This window comes from Patagioenas fasciata, chromosome 1 (assembly GCF_037038585.1).
Source record: "Patagioenas fasciata isolate bPatFas1 chromosome 1, bPatFas1.hap1, whole genome shotgun sequence".
Taxonomy (NCBI): Eukaryota; Metazoa; Chordata; class Aves; order Columbiformes; family Columbidae; genus Patagioenas; species Patagioenas fasciata.
The window spans coordinates 136,349,616-136,375,519 of record NC_092520.1 but is presented as its reverse complement, the minus strand read 5'-3'; the positions used below and the strand labels follow the sequence as shown (position 1 = coordinate 136,375,519).

General features: G+C 40.5%; 1 protein-coding gene across 20 annotated transcripts in view; it reads right to left on the bottom strand.

Annotated features, from left to right (window-relative positions):
* The window catches only part of PLEKHA5 (pleckstrin homology domain containing A5), a 174,246-nt gene that overhangs the window by 32,139 nt on the left and 116,203 nt on the right, over window positions 1-25,904 (bottom strand). For 12 of the 20 annotated variants that reach the window (XM_071815599.1, XM_071815575.1, XM_071815571.1 and 9 more), the window contains 5 exons: window positions 20,228-20,695; window positions 9,206-9,674; window positions 7,564-7,647; window positions 4,779-4,898; window positions 4,053-4,106 (listed from right to left, as the gene is read on the bottom strand). In XM_071815599.1, the coding sequence (XP_071671700.1) occupies window positions 4,053-4,106; window positions 4,779-4,898; window positions 7,564-7,647; window positions 9,206-9,674; window positions 20,228-20,695 (1,195 nt within the window). The other 8 variants (XM_065847143.2, XM_065847201.2, XM_065847172.2 and 5 more) reach the window with 3 other exon arrangements.

Genomic DNA, 25,904 nt, shown 5'->3' with positions numbered 1-25,904 from the left:
CAGAAGTCACGAAAATGGGAATTAAGATTTTCCTAAGCATATTGAGGCATGAACTGCCTGATGCCACAGGGCAACACAGCAGTAAAACCAAATAAAATCCAGCAGCCTTGGCTTTATCACTTTCTTCTTCTAATAAACAACTCTGTCTCCCCAAAAGTGATGCTTCATCTTTGCTTTTATCTTCACCGATGTAGTATATAAAAACATTTTCCAGTTGGAAGCAACGAAAAAAATTCCACCTCCTTGACATATGATCTATATGAACAGCTACATTATCTATGAGTAAGCATCCGAGTGGGTATTTTGTGTTTTAAACTGTTAAGCCAAGCTGTTGACAATTTTTCTCTTAGTTCCCTTTCCTAAATTATTGTCTGTGTTTGATAACACCCAACACAGATGACATTTCAGTATATGCTGTTCTGATGGTAGCAATCAGCTGGAATAGTGGCTCCCCACCAGTAGAGTTGACCTCACTGATGAGACAAGACCATATGTTACAGGTAACAAAAGACTGAGCTCAGACTGGCAGTTTCACCCTTTTCCTCTGAAGCTTCCTGACGGTAAAAGCAGTGGTCATGGGACCTGATCAAGCTTTCCTCCCACCCTTCCTCTGCTCTGTCCAGAAAAAGAAGGAAAAAACACTTTTCCTTCCTGCTGCCTTTTTACAGCAATGCTGTCTCTAGCAGTCTTTCTTTCAACCTATAGAGCCTCTGTCCCTGAGCCTCCCTTCTGCCCCTGGGGACGGGGAAAAAAAAAGGCAACAGAAAGAACAACAGTGGTGGCTGGGTCAGCTCACTCTACCTTTTCCAAACAACATGAAAAATACACGTAAGAGTAGTATCCTATATGTTACAATATAGGACATCAAAGTTTAGGCTGAAACACAAGATATGAGATATGATCCAGGATATGTGTCAGCTTTATCCAGACTCCCTTGTACCATTCCAGCCTCTCTTAATTTACTACTTTTTCCCAAAACCACCCTCAGAATCTCAGAAAGAGGGTAGTGGAGAGAACAGAAACACTGTGGGACCTTCACTCCTTTATTTGTCAACTTCTTGTTCACGTTCTATCTATTTTTATGCACCCTTTGAAAACGGAAAGAAACTAAAACCAAAAGTACCAGCAGTAGTATATGAATTACTTAACACCTATGCTATTTACATAAATAACACAGGAATGAAAGACTAAACGAAATTTAGTAGAGGGATATGCTGAGATCAATATGACAACACACCTGAAGAATTTTACATAGATAGCTTGAGCTCAGTAGAAAAGGGTCTTTCAGCCAAGGAAAAGTTTTACTATCAATGTAAGATTCAGAATTGTACTAAAAGACCGGTTTGCTGGGATTCTCCACAGTAACAGAAAGATTCAAATGGGACCTCCTGCCGCAGCTTTATTTACAAAGGAGAAAAATAACTGTGTCTAGCTTTTATTTGAAAAAAAAAAAATTTCCTACTTTTTGTTACTGTTATTGTAATTACTGGGTAAAAACATATTAAGGAGATTGCTGTCTTGGATTTAGTAATACACAGTAAGTGACCCCTTAAAATTTTATAACACACAGGACTGAGATTATATGTGCCCTCATTAAATGCCCCAGGTTGGTAAACAAATAATCATTGCCCAGGGTTGCTAGCTGTGTCCAAAGAATCACTTCCTAGAATGCAAGTGCCTTCTTCTGCCTCTCTACGAACCTTGAGCCAGCAGGGTGGTTCACAACATCACTTTAAAAATAGGATGCTCGAAAATAATTCTTTTGGTCATAATGCATAGAAGAAATCATATGGCTGCACATATGTGTGTCAGCCTCTTTGATCTCTTTTCCCTATCTCTGAACCCCAATGACAACAACAAAAATTCTGAAAGCATAATACAAAAACATCAAAAAGTGTAACACAAGAATTTGTAAGCATCTCAAAAGGAAGTGGCAGCACAAAAAGAAATATGATTTAAAACAGGCTATGGGATATTCTTGAGTCTTCATAAGAAAACCACCTAACCAGTAGACAACAACTTAGTTATCCTCCCTACACGTGAAATTTAGTCTGCCTGAAAATTCACCTCATTACTCATTATTGTTATGTATGGTACTGAATTCTTTGTGACCAAAAAGGTGAGAGTTGAAGATAACAGGAGTGGAGTTCCACCACAGGCTTTAGGCAAAGCAGGTTTTGACACTATTTTCAGAGATTAAATACTAGTGGAAATATCTAATTTAAGTACACTGGGCATTTAAAATTCATGGAGGGCAAGCTATTATCCGAGCTGATTACAGATGCAGATAATGAGGAGGAAAGGCCTCAATTACACTAAATGAAACTTTGATTTTTTTTTTTCTTCTCAACATAAAGGAAAACTAATAACGGACGAAGTAATAGAAAGATATAAATGAGATACCACCCCTAGAAGCAGTGGTACTCCAAGCAAAAATACTCAGGGGCCTTTACTTCATACAGGTAGGTATGCAGTATTATATTAAAACAAGGGACAAAAAGAAACACTGATCAGAAATTCGGACAAGTATTCCAACTTGCTCTTTCATTATTTTGTGATTAAGGTAATATATTTTAGACTTGATAATGTTTTCTTACTGTAAGAAGGGCAGTGATTTCTTGCACCTCTGGTAGGGCTAATTACAGCACATTTATAAAATCTAGACACCTGCCTAAATTAATGTTTGTCACATCACATCACACTACATTTCTAAATTTTACCTGATGCAAGTAAAAAGAAGATCCTTTTTACCACTCTGCATGTTATACATAGGCAATTATCTCTGTTTAATCCTGTCATACTCACAAACTTGGCTAATCAAGCAACAGCATGGTACATAGTTTTACACTCCACATGGACAGTTATCCTTTCTTGGCAACAAACTACATTGTTGAAGACAGAATTATTCCCTTATTCCAAAACATTATAACCTGGAAATATTTGAGCTGGATGAAATATTTTGGCCCAATTTAGCAAGCAGTTTTTCCCTACTGTTTTGGACCTCCTGCAGCCCTTTAAGACAAGACAGAGATGTTTAGAAATGCATTGCCATCTAACTGAACTGGTCACAATTCACACCTTGTTTCCAAGAGATAATAGGAAAATAAAGTCACTGGGTGAACCAAGCACCTGTATGTGTGTTCATGTCTCCATGTGCATGGGTGGTTTTTAATTAACTCATTGAAATCCTATTATAGGAACATGTAGGACATAAAAGTTTTAAGAACAGTTGGTTTTAAGCACGTAAGATAGAAAAATATCATTAGAAGAAAGAATATTAAAGAAGGAAAGGCTGTAGTGATTTTTACATTTTCAACTTATATTTCTTCTAAGCATTGATGACTGTTTCTTATAAGTGCTAGCAAAAATTTCCCATTTAAAAACTTCTTGCACAAAACTTGTAAAGACGTCCCATTTGATCATGCAACAAAGCCATGAAAAGAGGTATGTGATATCACAATTCTTCACTTTGCAATCAATTATGTTAGTGAAGACAGAATTGCACCCTCGTTCCACAAGTTATCAGAAATTTTAATGAAGTAAAATCTTGTACTTATGTAAATCTTTAAGAAATAACTGAACAAAAGGAGAAAAAGTAATAAGCCATGCTATGATTTGTTTAAAACATTTTTTGACTTTTCATTTAATGTCTTGTAGAAACATCTAGCTCTTCTTAATTTGAAAACCTAAATTTTCAAAAGTACTCATTTTCTATAAATTGCATGTGTGTCATACAAGTTTGGAAATATATTCTGAGTTTGGTTAAAGATGGTAAAATGCTACAGTTAGTGTTATTATTAGAATAAAATGAAGAAGAGAATAATTAATTGGTGAGTGGCTACTGTATTCTGATGAATTTTAAACTGAGGATTTCTTCCATTACATGTCAAATTTGTAATCAAGATATTTTGTGTTACTTAAAAAGGGCATCTATTAAATAGCCAGCTTCATGAAAAGCACTGAAAATCCCTCTCCCCAAATATTTCCAGCTTGATAAGAGCAGGCAAAAAGCATTAAGAAATGAAAACACACAAGAAAATTGCAAATCCCACCTGATGATCCAAATATATGGCATTCCTTTGAAGGTGATGTGAAAGAATCTCATTCTAGCAGGCAGCAGTCAGAGGGGAAAAGGAAAGGGACAGAAGGTGCAGAATGCATGAAACGAGTTTTAAAAGATGTAAACTAAAGAGTGATCTTTCTCATTTACAGAGAAATATAACGCTGCTTTTATCTGCTTTTTTTTGGTGGACTGTTAGCAACTTTTGATCTGGAAACAAATGTGATGAAAGTTCACCATGAATCAGGCTACAAACTACTACATTACATTTCGGTTTTACACATAAAATACAGTAAGCTCATGTAAATGTCTACTACACAGACAACTATAAACCCTTTGATAAATCTCTGCTTTAAATATGTCCTGATTTTTGTACATGGATTACAAATAAGATTGCATCTGATATGAGGCATTATAAACAAGAAATTAATCTCATGATCTATCACTACTAAATTTTGTTTATAAAATGAATAGGTTAAAACCTTTAAAACTTTAAACTTAACTACAGTATATGTTAAAATATTCCTAATTTCAAGCAGCTATGAGTAAAACCTCAAAGGGTTAATAGCAGATCATCACATACACAGAGAATCAATGTTAGGCTATTCTACTCCCAGAGCAGTCAGAAGACTTTGCACTAACGGTACAAGGCAAACTTTGATTAATGAATGACAAGTTAGCAAGAATGGTACATGACACACATTGCTTTATAGCTGACCTTTGGGCTGCTGGCCTCAAGTTTTAGTTGCATGAGCTGTGCTAGTGTGTGTTCCCGGATACTACTCAGTTCCGCTTGCTGCCGTCTCAGCTTTATTAGCAGCAGCGTGAGCTCCTCTGGCTGAAGGAGTGCAGTGTGAGAAGCCAAAGAGTAGAAAAAAGGTTAATTTAAATCCTAAACAACACTTAAACGAAACAAGGGTTCTTAGCATCTTTCTTACAAAAACTTTCTATAGTGATTCAACAAAAGATACACCATTTTTCCCAAATTGACCACTTTCAAATATATAATGAAGGGTTACGTTTTAACTACTCAAAAAGCCATAATATTGTAACGTTCTGTATAAATGACAAAAAAGTGAGGATATTGTAGGATACACCCCCCAAACTTTTTCTGACAGGCATATCGAATTGATGATATTAATTTAAGTGAAGGGGGAGACAACGCCAGCCCTTAGGATATCATTACCTGCACACAGCCATTTGAGCTTTGTGAAAGAATCAAAAATTGCCCTCCAGAAAATTTAGTTTCTAAAATAATTCTTCAAATGTATGCATCAAAATTCAGAGTAAATAAAAAACCCAAGATCACTGTACCACATCAGAAACAATCATCTTTCACAAAATAAAACTGCACAAGCATGACAAAACATAATATTCTGTCTCACCTTCCACAGGTCTGAGGCTACCAGTTAATTTACTGCTCTACTTTTATGACTAGGAGGTACAATACAGCCTTAGGAAGGGATGAAGAATAGGATTTAAACCCCAAGATTATATATATAATGGAAATGCAGTCACACTCAAATGGGTATTTGTCAGGTAATTCCACACAGTTCAGTTTAGGTCAGTTTGGGAAACTCTATCTGAACCATTCCTGGGAACCATTCCTATTAACAATACTTTAAAAAATCCAAAACAAAAGAAAAAGAAACCCCAAAACACTTAACATCACAAGTACTTTTGTTATGTTCCTGTTTGCTTCTGTTTCTTACACTTCTCCAGAATTCAGTCTTATAAGAGGTTAAGTATTCATCCAGCACTTTGATTTTCCACAAGTTCTGTGAGTTAAAAAAACCAACACCAAAATAAACCCAAACACCAAATAAACCCTAAAACCCCATCTGCTCTCTCCCACAGTCACAGGATTGCCTCAAAGCAAAGAAGTAAAGAAAAAAGTTCCAAAGAACCAAATATTAAATTACTGGAAAATTAATACCAACTTCTTAGAATAAAGAAGAAAAATCCGTGAAGGTAAGCGTGGTACTGCCACCATTGTGAGCCCGTTCCAAAGCAGCCCACAAGAGGGAGCAAGGGATTTCCACATAGCTTCAGTTGTCAAAACCATTTACTTCGAGAGAAAACCAACACCAAAGCCAAATTGTCTAATGGCCAATCTCTCTCTTATAGTACTCTTTCTATACCTCGATTTAAAATACTTCATTTCAGAGACTAAGCATAAGAATCTAGACTGCTATACGACACATTTTCAAGTTCTCTCCAAAAATCAATGGACAATGCTTTCAATCTGAAAATTAACATCATTTCAAAGCACGAGAAAACTTCATTTTAGAAATAAGAGAACTGAAAGTAGCATCTTCAAACAAAAGGAACAATGAATCACCTTTTCAAGATCAAAACTCTTTTTGGTATGCCCTGCAAGAGCCTGGTTTTAGTGCATTTATTTAATGGTACTTAAATACAATGTTTGCAAGGAAACTTTTTTGCCCACATCTAATAGTAACTCCTTCTCCACTATAGACATCCATCATGTTTGCAAACATGTTCGACACAGCTGTAAGTGCTGTGCTTTTGATACAGCTCATGGGACTCTTCAACAACCACAACACTGAATTTTGTTTAAAGAGCTACCCACAGGTTTCCTCCTCTGGCCTCTGCAACACTTGTGCTGTGGGCAGGACTTCTGGTTTTTACAGGCAGAAGCTTGGGCCTCCTTGGCCCCTACCCTGCTCATCAGCCCCAGGAGAGCTGGTGGGGCCACAAACCCAAAGAACCATCTGCAGAACACAAGGCACAGAGACAAGGCGCCAGCTGCCAAAGGCCAACCCGAAAGTTGCTGAAGGCACCAGGAATTCATGCTGGGAAGTGCAAGAAACAGGGGTCAAGGCAGTGGAAGAATTGACTGGGGAGTTGCTGCCCACAGGACGCTTCAAAATCTATATTCTCAATTCATAATTGCCTCAAACAGTAATTTTAGATAGAGATTGTGGAAAGGAGACAAAAACTCATAAACAAAAACAGTAAATTTAGGACAGTTGCTTAGATTTTGGCTAAGGGTGATGTTTCAATTAGGAAGGTGGACAACATTCCCCAACATTCCTTTGATGAAATAACTTCAATGAGAGTTTCGACTCTCACAGAAAAATGTGAGATGTCAGAAAGGACAAAATTTTACTAAATGCAGTTTTAGTATCCTTATGCTTTCCAAAAAACTTTATTTCTAGGATTTTCTAAATACTTAATGTAGAAGCAAGTGTTCTGTGATGTATACTACTCTCTCCCAGGAATTTCTGTAATGTATCAAAGATGCTTTAAAAAAAAATTACCATCTGTATTTCTTAAAGAAAATTTGGAGTCAGCAGCTACACAATATTCTCAGAATTCAATTTAACCACAGAATTTATTTGCTTTTAAAATCCCTGAGAATTAAAAAAGGCTACATTTAATGCAAGTTCTGAATAGATTAAGACTTCAGTGTTCCCTCCTAATACTTAAATAATTATTCTTAAGAAAAAACTGATCTACCAAATGAAAATGCAACTCACTGTTTTGCCTTGGAGGCTCTGAGGAGTAACAGGCTGTAAACTCAGACCTGCTGGCATTGACCTTCTGTCGGGCACAAGGACATGCTGTACGAAAACAAAACAGTGCAGTATGATCCATAGTTATCTAAATACTCAACTATTATTAAATGTGAAAAAAAAAAACTCCAGCCACCTTCATGCTCATGACAAATTGGCTATGATTTGTGTCAGCTTTGGCCAGTTATGCTCCCTGCTCATCTACCATCTAGGACACTTGAGCAGGCTTCCTCTAACTTCTAGAAATAACCCAGCTTTCATAATTCATTTAATTAACAGTCCTCCCAAGCAGCTGTTGCCCTAATCATAGCCCATGTAAACAACAACAATTTCAGTTTTTCACCCACCACTTGAAAGCTGTTTAAAAACCTAAGGTCTCTATACAGATGGAGTTGAAATCTTAAATTTACCTTACTGATTTCAAACAGTCTTTAAATTCCCCACCTATTAAGAACAGGTTTGTGTTTCTAAGCTAATGGAAGATGCTAGTTGTATAACTGAAAAAACATAAACCAGATAGCAAGAAAAAACAAAGGTAAAAAGGAATCTTGTATAAAAGATGCTAAATATGACATTAAATACTAGCATAAAGTGTTCCAGAAGGAATGAAATATGAGAAAGCAAAACATGGCTGAAAGGACAAGTAAGCACATGCTCTGCAGCACTGACCCTAGTGGGATTTCTCAGATTTGTGACAAGCACTGATTACTAAATTTCCAGTGCAGTTGAGACAAGGGAACTCAAAACAAAATGACTCCTTTGTCAATAAGGACCTAAGAACTTTCCAAAAGGAAGACTTAGTAAACAACTGTAAGATGTTTAAATTGCTTCAAAGTGCAGTTAAATATTTTTCCTGCATCAAGAGACATAAAGACAACTGAGGTAAATATTTAGCAAAAAGCTTCAGAAGCATTTCATAAAAGCTCTAGTTTTACACTCAACTTAAAGAATATTTTTTATGTAATGTCCAATCTATTAAAAAATATGCATAACACGAGCATGATGGATACAGCAGATCCACACATGGCACCCAAATAATTCTTTATCTCTCTCTTTCACTGATGAAAACTAGTAAAGTTACTCTAGTCAGGCACTAAGATTATGTGCAAATAGACTCTGATCATCTTAAGTGATCTCCCTAATAGCTCAAAGGCATCAAAAGAACAACTACACTCAGGTCTCTGCTGGAACCCACAGCAACCACACTTGTGGCTGAAGGACAGAAAACAGCACATGGAAAGAAATGTGGGATTTTCAGTCCTCTTAAGAGTTCCAGCTAAAAAAGCTAGAAGGAAGAAAGATGTCTCTACATACAACAAACTATTCTGAATAATTTGCCTGTTGACTCCTTTCCTTTAGAGAAACCTACTATCATGCATAGTAATAACAGGACAAGTTTTCACCTACGGTATTAGAAAAATACATTTTTATGACTTTTACATTTCTACATGCTTTTAAAAATCAAATCTTTCTCCATTAAAACATGGATGTACTCTTCATTATAATAAAATATACTATAGTGCAACATGAATTTTACAGAAATGGTAAACTTTTTACTTAAACACCTTGTAAATAAGAATTTTGACTATTAAAATGAGTATTTTACCTTAGTATGATGTGTCTTGTGTCTGCGGTCAATAGTCACATCTCCCCTTTGCACGGGTGAAGACACTTCTGATCTGTAGGTCCGCTGTGGGGAATATCCTTGGAAGCCCGCAATTGAACCATGAGAAGGTGAGGTGGGAATCGAATGCATTGGCTGATCAGAAATATTAATCATAGTTTTTGGGCTACTTAAAGTACTGTGTCTAGTAAGAGTCGTTTGCTTATTGTAAAACTGACGTTGCTGCCACTCATAGAGCTGCCACATCGTGTCATCCCGCATCGACCTCCGTTTTTCTTCAGCGGTTACGGGTCCCACGGCTCTGTCATAAACCGCCGGCGCAACACTGCAGAGGCTCTCGGGCCGGGCTTTGCTGTTCCTTGGCAGCGTTCTGTAGCCTTCCGGATACCGGGGCAAAACTTGAGGGCGGTGGCTTGGCATGTTTCTTGGTAATGTCTGGTATGAGATTACGCTGAAACACAAAATTTCCTTTTATTAGTGGACAGCACTAATATTACGGCAATATAAACTTTTTCAATATTGGTTAGGTTCATCTAGCCAACTCCTTTTTTTAATCTTTTTTTTTAATTTAATACTACAAGTACCATTTTTAAAACATGCAAGAAAATCAAGATGATGATCAAAAAATCAACTGTACTGATGGAATGCACTGTAGCAGCAGAAACTGGATCCTATTTCTGATTAGATGCTTGACTGTACAATTCACATTTCCTCTTTTTACCAGGTTAACAGTCTAGTAGTGTCAAGTTTAGATCAAATCCTGTCACTTGTTTATATGCTGGATAGGTCAAATTTTTGAAAGCTTTGAAGTTCTATATTGTTTCCATATGAGCCCTGTTGTTTCCCTCAGAAAATCTTGAGCAATCACTGTGGACAAAAAGAAAAAAAAACCAAACAAACCAGTAACAGCAGACTAATAAAAAATAGCAATAACCGTCTAATGAAATAGTATTTTGCAATTATCAAGGATAAGTCATTCCATATCTGCTATTCAAGCAAAACGAATTGCAAAATACTTATTTGTTTAAGAATAATATTTTATTGCTTTTCAACTCAGATATGAATTCAAAGGCTTCCTCTTTCATTTGCTGCCACATTAAAATTCTGCAGTGCTACAGTCATTTAGCAACTTTTAGCATTACTTAAAATGCAGAATTTTCCATATCGAGTATCGATGCATGCCTAAGTATGACAAGGTATTTCTTATTTTTTCAGAGGACAAAATCTAGGTCACAAACATTGATTAATACAACCCTTATCTAAAATTCAGATGAGTACCTCTTAAAGCCTTTTGCTACTGAACACATCTATGATAGATGCTTCCCCAGAGATATCAAGACTGATCTCAAATTGGACACGATTCAGCCATCAGAGGGCAGCAGCTTCTAGCTACACCCCAGATTAATTCAAACACTAAAATCACTGCCACCACAAGCCACCAGAATCTGAAGATGGTCTTGAATAAATTCAGTGCCACAAAAACATTAAAGAAATTATGCAGGGCAAATGGCAAGGTAAACAAGCATTATGCATCTTAGATCTTTATGGAATAACTAGTGGAAATTGATGTGGGCAAAAGCCACTTTTCACTAAAAATAGTTAAGCTGAGTATTTATGATCACGTGTAACATTTTGGACATGAAAACTGCTATAAAGAGCTTTACATACAAAATCTGCTACAGTTCCTGAAGCTTTCCAAGAATTAATGAAGTATTATCCCCATTTTGTAGACCGGACAGCTTTGCATTCTCACAGGAAAAAAAAAAAAAAAAATTATGAAAAGAAAATGGCTCCTAAATCCTATTTTTTTGCTGCAAAACCTGCTTAAATACATCTGAATTTCTTCACATAACATACCGTTAATGAAAAGGGCTTTCCTCCATCTCCATATTTAAAAAACAAACAACCAAGCCACTTTTGTGTCCAATTTCAGACTTTCAGAATATTACTTTAGCTATTCACAAGCCTGACATTTTCATGAAGATATCTGGTACTAGATATACCTCACTCCCTGAAGCTCCTCTTCCATTTTACTAATTAAATAGGCAGTGTAATTCTGTTGGCTCCTTTAAATATCCCAGACAATTGGAAGAAAAGCTGTCTGAAATTCTTACTATGTAAAGACAGCAATTTAAACTCTGCATGCAGTTACTTATATTCTAGAACATTTAGGAAGACAACATATCCATCTTCCATTGATAAACAATATAAACTGCAAAAAGCCCAACTGCCTCAATTTAAGCCTTGTTTTATATCGTATGATAAAATCAAAACAGATTGACCAATGTCCTGCCGATTTTCATAAAAAATGTCATTCTAGTCAAATCCAAAAAACAACTCTAGACAGTGCTGCAGCTTACAGCTGCCTTGCACACCAGGGGAGATTGCTGCAGCCAGTCAAGCAGTCATACTATCACAGAATCATTTTAGAGTTGGAAGAGATCCTTAAGGTCATCAAGACCAACCATTAACCTAACACTGGAACTAAATCATGTCCCTAAGAACCTCATCCATGTGTCTTTTAAACACCTCCAGAGATGGTGACTCAACCACTTTCTTGGGCAGTCCATTCCAATGCCTGACAACTCTTTCTGTGAGTAAATGCTTCCTAAAATCCAATCTAAACCTCCCCTGGCACAACTTCAGGTCATTTCCTCTTGTCCTGTCACTTGCTTGCTGCTTGAGAGAAGAGACCAACACCCTCCATGTTACAACCTCCTTTCAGGGACTTGTAGACAGCAATGAGGTCTCCCCTCAGCCTCCTTTTCTCCAGGCTAAACAGCCCCAGTTCCATCACCAGCCCCAGTTCCCTCATCAGACTTGTGCTCCAGGCCCCTCACCAGCTTTGTTGCCGTTCTCTGAACTCTCTCCAGCACCTCAATGTCCTTCTGGTAGTGAAGGGCCCAAAACTGAACACAGGTTCAAGGTGGGGCCTCACCAGCACCGAGTACAGGGGGACTATCCCTTCCCTAGTCCTGCTGGCCACACAAGGCAGGATGCTGTTGGTGCCCTTGGCCACCTGGGCACACGGCTGGCTTATGTTCAGCCAGCTGTCAATCAACACTTCCAGATCCCTTTCTACCAGGCAGCTTTTCAGCCCCTCTTTCTGAGCCTGTAGCGCTGCCTGGGGTTATGCCCCAAGTGCAGGACCTGGCACTTGGCCTTGCTAAACCACATACAATTGGCCTCAGCCGAATGATCCAGCCGGTCCAGTTCCCTCTGTATGGCCTTCCTACTCTCCAGGAGATCAACACTCCCAGCTGATTGGATGTCATCTGCCAATTTACTAAGGGTGCACTCAATCCCCTCATCCAGATCATTGATGAAGAGATTAAACAGAAGTGATCCCAACAGTGAGCTCTGGGGAGTGCCAGTTGTGACCGGCCGCCAACTGGATTTGGTTCTGTTCACCACAACTCTTTGGGCCCAGCCATCCAGCCAGTTCTTTATCCGTTGCAGAGTACGCCCACCATGAGGCCAGGAGCTGCCAGCTTCTCCAGGAGAATGCTGTGCGATACAGTGTCAAAGGCCTTACTGAAGGCTTAAGTCCAGAAGATCCACAGCTTTTCCCACATCTGCTAGGTGGGTCACCTTGTCAGAGAGTGAGATCAGGTGGGTCAAACAGGACCGGCCTTTCATAAAGCCAAGTTGACTGGTCCTGATCACTGGGTTTTCTTGTATGTGCCGTGTGATCTCACTCAGGATGATCTGCTCCATGACCTTCCCCAGCACCGAGGTTTGACTGACAGGTCTGTAGTTCCCCAGATTGTCCTTCCAGCCCTTATTGGAGATGGGCGTGAAGTTTGCCAACTTCCAGTCAACTGGGACCTCCCCAGTTAGCCAGGATTGCTGATAGGTAATGGGAAATGGCTAAGTGATCCCTTCCGCCAGCTCCCTCAGCACTCTTGGATCTATCCCATCTGGTCCCATAGACTAGCGGGTGTCCAAGTGGGGCTTCATTCTGCTCGCCACGCCTGTCTTCTGGCTCAGGGGGCTGGGTACCTGGAACACAGCTGTTCTGACTATGGAAGACTGAGGCAAAGAAGGCATTTGGTAGCTCAGCCTTCTCCTCATCTTCTGTCACTATGTTTCCCCCCACATTCCTCAGAGGATGGAGGCTCTCCTTAGCCCTCCTCTTCTTGCTAATATCTTTCTAGAAATATTTCTTGTTGCCTTTCACAGCGGTGGGCAGGTGCAGCTCTTCTTGGTCTTTGGCCCTCCTAATTTTCTCCATGCATAACCTCACAGGATTCTTGTGTTCCTCTTGAGTCGCCTGCCCCTCCTTCCAAAGGTTATACATTCTCTTTTTATTCCTAAGCTCCGGCCGCAGCTCCCTATTCAGCCACGCCGGCCTTCTTCCCCGCTGGCCCGCCTTCCGGCACATAGGGACAGCCTGCTCCCGCGCCTCTAAGATGACCTTCTTGAAGAGAGACCAGCCTTCCTGGACTCCTTTATCCATCAGAACTGCCTCCCCAGGGATTCTGCCAACCGGCCTTCTGAACAGGTCAAAAGCTGACCTTTGTGAGTCCAAAGCGGCACTTCTGCTGACCACCCTTCTTAACTTCTCCAAGGATAGAAAACTCAGTCATTTCATGATCACTACACCCTAGGGGATTTCCAGTCGACATGCTGCCCATGCATCCTTGTCTGTTAACAAACAACAGATCCAACGGGGCTCCTTCCCTGGTAGGCTCACTAACCGGCTGCGTCAGGAAGTTGTCTTCCACGCGCTGCAGGAGTCTCCTGGACTGCTTCCTTTCTGCTGTCTTGTATTTTCAGCAGACACCTGGTAGGTTGAATTCCCCCATAAGCACAAGGGCTAGTGATCGGGAGACTTGTCCTAGCTACCCACGAAATATTTAACCTGCCTCTTCATCCTGGTTGGGTGGTCTGTAACAGAGCCCCACCAGGATGTTCTGCCTTGTTGCTCCCAGCTCCAGGTCCTCGGGGCCTGGAGGTGGGAGTGGGTTCGATTGGAGGTGCACCCTTGCTCTCTTGGCTAGTATGGTGGTGAAGGACAAAAGCTTCTCACGGCTTGTCCTCAAGCAAAGGAGCTAAGTCATACTCCTGTCAAAGCCGAGTCCATGGCACTTCTGCTCAAGTGGGTAGAGTTCCTCAGACTTCTCTGGCTGGGCGTATCCACAAGTATCAGCTAGAACGGGCATCGGAGTTTTAGCAAAGTCAAGTCATAGTATGGGAGAGTGAAGGGGTGTCTACGTGTGTGCGTATGGGTAGGGGAGAGGCAGGTGGACAGTCCTTCTGAGCACGCTGGCTTTGGAAGGTATTTGAAAATTATGAACTGTGCACATTCCAATGTATTTGATCCTCACGCAGTGGTCAAACTCTGAGGCTCGGTATTCGGTCAGGCATTGACCAAAATGGTGTTCTAGAAAGCCGTGACCAGTAGAGATGGCATGAACCTCTCAAGCACTACGAAAACGTAGATTTGGATTGCTGTTTTTCAGCTGGCCTCTATCCAGCCAGGCAGCAAAAAGCTTTGTGAAGAAAGCCTAAAGTGCTAGAGAAACTTCCAGGATGGTGCCCTGGCGTCTGTCAGGAACCAGAGAGCCCTGAAATTGCATGGGAGTCCAGCACCCTGATCATGCGGGCATGATCACCTGTCTTAGCGACATGAGTACACCTCCCTGCAAAGGCACGAGTGGGACCATCTCACTACCTAATGAGATCTCTAGGGTACAGTGTTAGCTACTGGCCCTGAGATAACATTGATAATTTGGAATCCAGAAATTCCTAGGGTTCAATGTTATTTCTAGGACAATTTGGCTCCCTTTAAAAAACTGTTATCCAATTATTGATGTTGCAGCCTTCAAAAGCCACCCAGAATGTAAAGCAGCACCAGAGCAGGAAGGTGGGCATGGAAATGGAAAGTTTCCAAAAAGGGCCTCCTAGTCAAAGACCGGGACCAGGAGGTGTCACAGGAGTGCAGATGCAGTCAGCCATGTGTCAAGTAAGCTTGGACAAAAGCATTTTTTTTCTTTTCTTGTAATTTATTGTCCGGTTATGAAGGTGTGGAAGATGGGAGTGGGGAGCCGACCAGGAGCTCCTGTGATGCTGTTTGCCGCTGTGTCACGCACGGGAGCCTGGATGGCTGGGGAACTGCCAGACGATGCCTGTGGCAGGTGGAGCCAGCACCATGGATGATGGTTATTGAGGTGGGTCCACCTCCATGGGCTCCTCGGTGTCTTGTGCTGGCTGAACAGCCACCAGCCCCACGCCATAGTCTGGTGGATCGACCTCCATGGGCTCCATGTCATCCTTTGGTGGGATGTCACACTGAGGCCTCAGCAGATGGACATGCTGCGGCCCCATGCTGTTCCCCTGCCTGCCCACGGCGGCTCGCTGCACAATGTCATTCACTTGAGTGTGGGCAATGGCTCTCATGGCGCGAGGAGGGATATTCCTCTTCCTCCTCTGCTCCTTTGCCTTCCTCAGGCTCCCGGGAGGTCCCAGTCGCACGATGCGTCTCTCGCGTGTCCTCCTCCAGGGTGGGCAGCCTACCACCTTGCTGCTGGGGCTGCTGCCTGGCAGGCAGACACGCTTGGGCTCCACGCCGCCGGACACTGGTGGTCCCACAGCCATGTGCTGCATGCCGGAGATCAAAGATGCAATGTCCGTTGTGGTGGTGGCATGCGCATTGATGTTGCTCTTCCTCCCCCTCCTCCTCCTCCGCTGCCTCGGCTTCCTCCTCCGGGGACGTGTCTTGCTCCTCCATGGTAGCGGGGAGCGGCTCGGTGGCTTCCCACGCCATGCTGGGCAGCCACCCGCCTGGCTGCTCCCGCTGCTGCCCGGCAGGCAGACGCGTTTGGGCTCCACACCGTTCGCTGGTGGGCCCACAGTCATGCGCCGCATGCCATCGATCAGAGAATCGAGATCGATGGTGCTTGTGGCATGAGGGCTGGCATTGCTCCCGGTGGGAGGTGCCGTGCTCCCCTGTGGTGCCGGGAAGCGGCTCTGTGGCGTCCCACCCTGAGGTGGGCAGCCAGCCGCCTGGTTGCTCAGCGTCCTCTTCCTTCCAAGCATGTTTGGCGTCCGAGGGCCTCGCACTGTGGGCCAGCTGCAGGGGCCCCCGCTTTTATAGGGCTGGAACAATGGGCAGTGAGGTGCTGGTGACAGGCATGAGGTCACCATGGTGGCGATTGTGATGTCAGAGGTGGCAGGTGTGGGCGCGGGGGCCTGTGTCCTGAAAGATGCCTGAATGTTGGAGGAGGAAGGTGGTTGGGTCTGAGGGCCCCTCCTCTGCGTCTCACTCCCGCCTGTCATGGCTCTTGCCCAAGAGAAAGGCTGCCCCGTGGGCACAGGGACTGCCCGCCACCTCGCCTCACGAGCCCTGGGCTCCAGGGCCTTCTCATCCCATGCCTGGGATGGTCTTGACGAGACGGTGGCAAGAACATTCCAGGAGGGCTGGGGTTCCTCAGGGACCCCCCGTCAACCTTACGCTCTGCAAGTGGCACAGCCGCCTGTGCTCAACAGTGGCTGAGAGGGAGCAAAGCATCCAGAGATCCCCCCGGTGGGAACGGGGGGCCCAGCCGCCTGCACACGGTCTCCCAGCACTCCATAAAGGAATTTCTGATTACCAAGTGTTGCATGGACTCTTCTTTGCTGAGGATCCCTTGGCCCTGCCCCCAGAGCATGGCCACGTGCCGCCTCCTGTGCTCCGAGCCCCTGGGGAGAGGTGAGCAGAGGGCCTGGTGTCCTTTGGGCTGTTGCGCCAGCCCAACACGAGGAGCCTGTGGGAGGCCACCAAGAGAGGTCATGGAATCCTAGAATTGTTTTGGTTGGAAGAGCCCCTCAGCGTCATTGAGTGCAACCATAGCCTAACCCTGGCACTAAACCATGTCCCTAAGAACCTCATCTAAATGCCTTTTAAACACCTCCAGGAATGGTGAGTCCACCATCTCCCTGCGCAGTGCCTGAGAACCCTTTCCATCTAGAATTTTTTTTCTAAAATACCATCTAAACCTCCCCTGGCACAACCTGGGTCCATTTAGTCTTGTCCTATCACTTGCTACTTGGGAGAAGAGACCAACACCCTCCATGTTACATCCTCCTTTCAGGGAGTTGTAGACAGCAATGAGGTCTCCCCTCAGCCTCCTTTTCTCCAGGCTAAACAGCCCCAGTTCCCTCATCCGCACCTCATCAGACTTGTGCTCCAGGCCCCTCACCAGCTTTGTTGCCTTTCTCTGAACTCTCTCCGGCACCTCAATGTCCTTCTGGTAGTGAGGGGCCCAAAACAGAACACAGGATTGAAGGTGCAGCCTCACCAGTGCCAAGTTCAGGGGCATTCCATTCATGATGAGAGGCTGCAAAATATTTCTGCAACTGTCATTAAAAAACCCTCCCTACAACTGTTCTCATGGGAAAAAATGGCCTCCACACACGTTCACAGACTCCTTATAGACACCTTTAGAGGTTGTCTCTAGGATTATTGTTGAGTAGCAACACTGGTTCTGATGTTCACGTTGGACTATTTGGGAAAGCGATTTTTCAGGGCTCAGTTCTGCAATGCTATCAATACCTTTGGATCAAAACCTCAAAATACTCATTCTAAAGAATGAAAATACCAGCTGGTTCGGAATATGAAAGTTCCATGTGCGTATCAAGCACGGGGTGGCAGAAACCTGGTGCTGTACAGCAGGCCATTTAATTATTAATACTTAGGGTGACGTTTACATGGGCAAGGTGGGGAGACAGAGGCTCACATCCTCAGTTAGCAGCATCAACAGAGCCTTACTTAGTACCATGCAACCCTGCTGTGTTTTTTTCACTTTTGAGAGAGACCACTCAAATGAACCACTTTTGGTGAAAATATTTACTCATAACTGACTTGCACAAAACTAATTCAATAGAATGATACTGAAGAGGAATGTTTAAAATTTTTATTTAGAAACCATTTCATTTTTGTTAAAAAAAAAATGTTGGTCTTCCTCAGGGCATCAGTTGTCTTTATTCCTGTGGGTCTTGCAAAACTAGATGTCTACATCCATAGACATGGCAGATAACAGCTTCAAGAATTAAAAACTACATTGCCATCATTCTCGTTGATTTCTCAGGTAAACCAAACTATTAGACAGCCTGTTCCTCTAACAAGTTAGTAGTTTTACAGTTAACTCTTTTCATTTCATATTGTGGACAGATAACAGCTCCTATTTTATACATAGTTATTAATGGAACATATTTGTCAACATTTTAGTATTCTTCAAGTCCTAGGGTTTTTTCAGTCTGACACACCAGAGATACTCAGTTTGGTCCTCCATGACTTCTCCAATACATTAGAGACACAGATGCAACTTAAAGCATCTTTGTTAAAAGTCAGCAGCTTTTTCCCATTAAGTAACAACTACTTTTCTCAAAAATTCAAGTTATGAGTTGAACAGGTGCTACTACCAACAGCCTCTCACCTCAACCTTAAGCTTTAACATAAACTGGAGCTTCTTTCTACTCTCATTCACCAACTTCAGTTCTACTTAAATTTCTGTCTCCAGCCAGAAACTGGCAATCTGAACAAAAACAAAATTTCAAATTTAAGTGAAAACATATTCTAAAGACATCACTATACATTAGAAATTTGGATCATTATTCAAGGCCACTTCCAGACAAAGCAAAAAAAGACAGATCAAAGCCAATTCTTTTTCTGTTTGCTACTTTTATGCAGAACTGCACCATACTGTTTGTGCTATCAGTGACACCTTTATTTAAGCAGTAAGTGGCCTCTATATTCAAGAATAAAATAATGTTAATAACATATTGTTAACAGTACTTCCCTCGATTTGATTCCCACAATTAAATCAGTTTTAGGGTTCGCAACTGAAAAATGGCACAGATACTTAAATTTCTCTTGTTGGGTTGCAAGTATTACAGTCCAATCTAGAAAACCTAATTGCATTAAAGAGCCTTCTCAGTTCTCATTATGTAAGCATGCATAATAAAAGCCAGAGTGCGCAAGTCACTCTCCATACTCCAAGTTCAAACTTGATCAAGCTACTTAATGAAACAACATATTAACAATTCCTAAGTATATTTAACGAACAGCTAAAGGCAATGAAGAAATGTTCAACCAATTTTGGCAAGCGTAAGCCAAACGAATGTAAATTTTACAAGTTTTTTCAAAAACTGAAAACTTCCCAAACCCCGTATTTTGAAAATTGCAGAAAACACATTTTCTGAACTTGGTTCTGTCTTAAGCTCTGCTATGCCATCTATATGCAAAATCCCTAATTTCCAGCTCTGCAAAATATCTCCTGCGATAGCATCTCCATTACTTCCTATCTCCTGTAATATTAAAAACTTCTATACTTTACTGCTAAAGCTGTTTGTCTCTAAGGCAGCCCAGAAGCAATGTCCCTACTCTTCTGTCAGACATAAAAATTGCTACAGGTACAAGATTCAATGTTATTCACACATAATATTAAAGTTTCATGAATGAGTCCTGGAACTCAGTACTAGAAATGGGAGATGTTTAATTTCATGAGAAGAGAAGCTTTAAGCATCAATTTAGTTAGATTTCTATGACTTACTCCTAGGTAAAGCTTCTCTCTCTTCAGCTAAAGATTATTTCAAGTTTAAAACCCCCCTGGAATATTTTTTAAGAATTTTAAATAAAATATAATTACAAGTATTTACGAACAAAAATGCTGAAGACAGGGCAATTTCATGAACCGACTTTAAGAGGAAAAAGAATTGTTACAATTGATGACACCTTCTCCCTGCTAGGATAGAGAAATTTCTAATACCTGAAAAGAGTTTCTGGCCATTTTTATAAACTAAGTTATTAATATAGTTTAATTTATTAATAATCACTCAAATGTCAATAAAAGAGTAACTCCAATAAATCTGTTGTGAGACATCATCCAGGCACTTTTTACAGAGAACAATAAATTATATATTTATCTAATATAGATCAAAACCTAAAGAATCTAAGCAGGACAAAAGCCTAAGTGTTATTTGCTAGAAAGCCTGGAGAAAAAAAAAATACATAGTACTTACCCTCTTGTTTCCTCTTCTTGTCCTTTTCCTCTCTGTATTTTAATCCACTGTTCCAACTGCAGCATGGAATTAGTTCTCTGCATAACTCGTTCAGACTCCAGATGTGACTGAAACGCATTGTGCTGAGCTCCATCTCCAACGTCTGCCAGGACAACACCAACAGTCTTATTCTCAGACCCATTTAAATGAACTGGTCTGAAGTGTCCAGCCTGAATCGTGGTTATGGGTAAAGTCCTGTATTCGGATCCCAAGGGATTTAGCTTTACACTGTTAATTTTCGTTAATGGTTTATCGTGCCCAACTTTCTGAAATCCATATTTTTCGGCTTCCAAAGCTTTCTTCTCCTCATTTTTTATCACTTCTTTGTTTTTCTGGTTATTTTGAGTTTCTGGCTTAATTAGCACCCGATGGTTTGAAATATTATTTGCCTCTCGAGGTGGTGTATTTTCAGTGGTTAACTTCTCTACTCTGGAAAGGAATATACGACAAGCTATAATATCATCAAAACATTCATTAAAAATAGTAACGAAAAAGTGAATACATTGGTGTTTAATACAGTTACTTCAGCGAATCGCTGTCCAGATATTTTACACCAATATCTGGTCTTTGAGAGAAAAATCCAGGACACATTTTCGCAATAATCAAGGACAGGTGGTTTTGTTTCGTTTTGTTTTGGGAGTGGTGGTGGGGTTTTGTTTGGTTTGGACAGTTGCAGTGGTTTTTCGGTTGGAGAATGCAAGTGTTTTTTCTTCCAGGCTTCTCTATTTCTTTGCTATTTTAAAAACATCTACAACATGGGGTCAATGTAAGCAAACATCCAATTAAGCCCCTAGAAAAAATGTGCACAAACAAAAATAAAGCCAGAGTCTGAAAAAGTGGATGTTCAGTTCCTGGAGGGCTGGACATTCAAATGGTAAAAATATTAAGTGGTTCTCCAAGAGCTACAGCTTCCAGATGTCAACAGCCTGAAATGATTTTGAAAGCCATCTTTAAAAATAGTAGCAGATTACATTGCAGACCAGTTTGTGATTCACAGTACTGCTGAATACAACATATAATGAGCTCCTTTAAAGAAAACAAACAACTTTTAATGGTCACTGGCATCAATTAGGTTTCTCTGGTATGTTATCACTTGCGCCGGCTTACATTTTGTGGAAAATAACTGTGGCTTCCCTAGTTTTAAGGGGGAAAGTAGCTGCTGACGTAGGAAACCATACCACAAAAATAATGATACAATGGTATTTTGAGAACAGTTACTGCTTTACAGTACTTACACAAGTAATTAATGTATGCAGTTCTATTAGCTCTCTTCCTTTTAAAATTTCAAAATGTCAAGGAGCTGTATCTTTTTCCATACTGGAACATGAACAGAAATTCCAGCTCAAACAGCAACAATTTTTTTTCAGTTTACAAGGAAAAAAACCAAAACCCTCTAAGATGTTTTGATCAACATTTTTTTTGGTACAGGAGGAAAGAAGAAGATATATAATTCTTTAAGATTACACCTCTGTATAAAACCAAACCAAGAGCAAAACTTTATTTTAAGATGATGTCAAATTAAGCTTTCACATTGTCTTGCATCTTTTTTTTTGCAAATGCATTAATCATTTTTATAATTGTGTTCAAGTACCTTTCCCCTTGCCTCTTCCTGACACAGTAGTGATGATCCCAATCTCTCCTTGATACTTCATAATGTTATAAAGGTTCTCAAAAAATCACCCTACTAATAGAAGTAGCTCAAAATAATCCTTTTCTTTCAGTTATTATTCCTGAGCTGCCAATGTAAAAGCATACATGTGAAACGTATTGCAAACGAAAACATTCGTAACAATAACCTAACATTAAAACCTCTCTGGCTATATGCACCAGCATTATTTTTATACACTGTTTTTTTCCTCACACATCACTATTAAACACAGAGGTTAGATACATCTGATGTTTTCTGCTAGCAGAAAAGAAAAGGCAATATTTCTGCCAGCCATAACATGCAGAGAAAAAACTCTTGATGTAGAACCCGTTTTTATGCAGATTTTTTGGCTAAACTGCTAAACCTATGTCATTGCTTTTATAATTTCCAAGTTTCAGCAAAAAAATTCTGTGCTAATCTCCTACTGCAACTTAAAGTGAGTTATCTTTTTATTTCCACCCCCCCGATTTTAAACTGTTCTTGAGATCAAACACTTCTGCCTAGGTTCCTTCTCAAGGTTATGGAAAACAAAACTGGATCACCTCCTCCCTGCCACCTCAAAACTGTATGACCCGGTGTCTACAAGAAACTAAAGGAATTCACCAAACAGGTAAGTGAATGGAAAACTCAATTTCCCACAATTATCAAGGCAAAAAAGGGTGTTAAAATTTCAGTTTTCAGGCAGCGCTCAAGAATTCACAAATAAGTATAAGGACTACTTTACAAACAAACCTAAACACCAGCATTAATATGCACAACATGCCTGAATAGTACCTGACTCCCTTATATGTGACTTGATATCAATCTTTCTCAAGGTGCTTTACAGCAGAGAAGCAGTTGCCATTTTACAGATGGAAAATCTGTGATGCGGAGGGAGAGTGGCATCTCTAAGGACATTCATCAGATAGATGGCAAAGCCAAGACTTGGCACGGTGTTAAGATTCACAATATCATACTATTTTCCACTGTGCATCTTAACTAAAGAAAAACCCCAACAAATTCAAAAATCACAGAATTGTTTTTCCATGAAATCTCCAGACTGTATCACTTGTTACTATGGTTATACACAGCAGAGCCAAGTGTTTATATTTGACACGCCTTGCGATGGCGTGGAGGCTGAATGACTGACATTCAAACAGACTTCTGGGCTCTTCTTTAACTTTGTGCATCAAATCAGTCACTTCAGTGTGAGCAACAGATCTCTTTCCACAGCAAAGCATCCAAATGGAAAAAATTATCAGAAACTAACAGGTAAATGTAAGAAACATAAATCCATATTTATATGGGGCTCCATATTTATTACTGACTCTCAAAGACATATTCAACGAGACTTGCAGGGTATTTTGAGGACAGGAGTGCGAAAAGACAAAAGAGAATGAGCACTGAACATACGTGTTTCGGCATATATGGAATACAATTTACAGGTTTCTACAACAAAACAGGAATACGGAGTATGGAGCAGTAATACAGGAAAAGTACTGTTTTCTGCTGTTTTATATAAGTAAATAACTCTAAAACTGGGGGAGTGGTGGGGGAATGTAATCAAGTATCAGACAGACAGAAAGACTGATTTAACAAAGCCAGGCAGAGGCATTTGAAAAGAAAAAGCCATCTTTTCCAAACATGGTGACATCAGTAAACCCCCACTATGGATGTCATTATGCTAACAAATGCTTTTTTGGCAGCTTAGTTGATGCTGTTCAGGGAGAGTACCTACACTAGGGGAAAAAAAACACCACTCTTTTCTTAGTACATGCTGTATCACTCAGAAGAAATAAAGGCTCTGGTACACACAGCTGACAGTAAAACAATAAAAGGACCCGACACTCTTAATCATAGAAGAGTAGAGAAATCAGCATTTAGGCTAAAAATGATAAATTGCTATGTTGGTGAATATTAGCATCTACAAACACAAGGAAGCAATCAGTACTCACAGATACAATTTAACTATGGTCTGCAGTGTTACACCATGGAATGAGTAATATGTTTTGCTAACACAGCGAGGTTGGTTTGGATCATATTTCAAGTTATAAGCTTAAATAGTTCCTCACTGACTAAATTATTTGTGTTTAATTATTTTGATAGGTCTCTCACTACATTATTAAACTTGAATTTACTATCTAGGTAAAATTAAAACAAAAATGTTTAGAAAGGAGTAATTATAGTTAAGTCAATGGGGCCAAATAATATTTGTCCTTCCCTGCAGTTATACATCAGAAGGGAGTTTTCCTGCCATGACTGCAGATCAGTTCTAAAAGAAATGGTTACATTTTTATTTTCTTACCTCAGTACCTCATTTCTGTGTTTTGTGGCTAACTGTGGAAAGTAGGAATATTTTATGGAAATCTGGGCAAAACCCCCACAACTTCATGTTTTAAATATTCTTTTTATCTTTTTTCTCTCCAAGGAGCTCACATCCTCAGAAAAAATAAAGACAGAGATTGTAGCTCTGCAATTATTTAAAGCTGAAACATTCAATTTAATGGACTGTTGGGTTTGGATTTCCAGAGTATGATAAGCAGTGAAGTACTCTGACTTCTGGATTTAAAGAACTATACTGTAAAAACTCTGACTTATCATTGGGCAATTTATATTAACAAGCACATAAGAGTGGCTCAACATCAGCTTGCATAAATATTTAAGGAAATTCTTATTAAGTCTAGCTCCTGTATTGTAAGTATTTAGTCTATTAGAAAACTGTACTCAGTACAAGGTTAGAATCTCTCTCAAAAAAACCTGAGAAACAAAAGTGCTGGCTGAATTTGCCTGAACCAAAATCATTTACCCTTACAGCTATGTGCGTGGCAAACTTCAGGGTACTTAGAGATGAGGTAATAGAATACTTAATACTTAACAGATTTTTACAGGAAAGAAACAGTATTTCTTCTGGATAAGATCACATCCTGCTACATGGTTCATTTTAAGAACTGGTTTGATAGCCAAAAGATGGATTCTTCAGAAAACACGTCTGAAGGGTTTTCTTCCTTATTATAGCTAACAGACATGAAAGTCTTTGAGACTTCACTGGTTTTGAAATGTATTTTCTCTCAAGTGATTATTTCAAGACCACTAACAAACTTTTCAAAGAGGTTACCATCCACTTCTGTTTTGTTCTAAGGTTTCTTGCCTGAATTAAAACAAGAAGATGGTGCTACATAGGATACTTTTCTTCTTCTGACACTTGTTTTGGCTGTTGGCAAAACCCTTCTGCCCAAGGTATCCAGGCAGAAAACTACTGATTTTGCTGTTGAGTGCTTTTCTACTCATTAAGTGTGCTACGCTGATTCATCAAGCACCTGAAGCAACACAAGGTAGATTGCAGGAGTACATACAACTGGCTAAAAAGTGTTACATAAGCTCAGCTGTACTGGGAATCTCCACTGTTTCCCCACACATTGCCAAACACCCAAAAAAGGCAGGCATCAATGCTGGAACAGGCACTGTGGCTGAAAGAAGGGCGTAGGAACGCATGGCCACGCATTTCAGGAGACTGGAATACTCTTCATGGCAGTGGCTGCACGTCTGTCTCGTTAGAGCAGCCATGGATGATGCTGCACCCACAGAAGGATGACCTGCCCGCAAAGTGGCACCTGGCACCGGGGTGAACTCACTATGAATCTTGTCAGGCTTGGTCTGAGGTGGCAAACGTGACCGTACGGCTGTATTAATGAACTGCACAAAAAAGCGGATGTTTACATGAACATTTGGATTGCTTATATTAAAAGAAATGTCACAAGTAATAATGTAACATCTGTCTATATAACTAAGTTTACTAAATATCTCCTACAGAGTATTGACTATTACGGGAGACTATGAAGATGACACTAAAGAGGTTCTGTCAGATGGAGATATCAATTTTTCACAATTTTTTTTCTACTACAAAGATGTTCTCTTCAAATGTCCAGTCTTCACAGTACTGCAAATAACAAATAACAAATAACATTTCACCAGTTCAAAAAAGATTCAGAATGACCTACTTCAGTATTATTC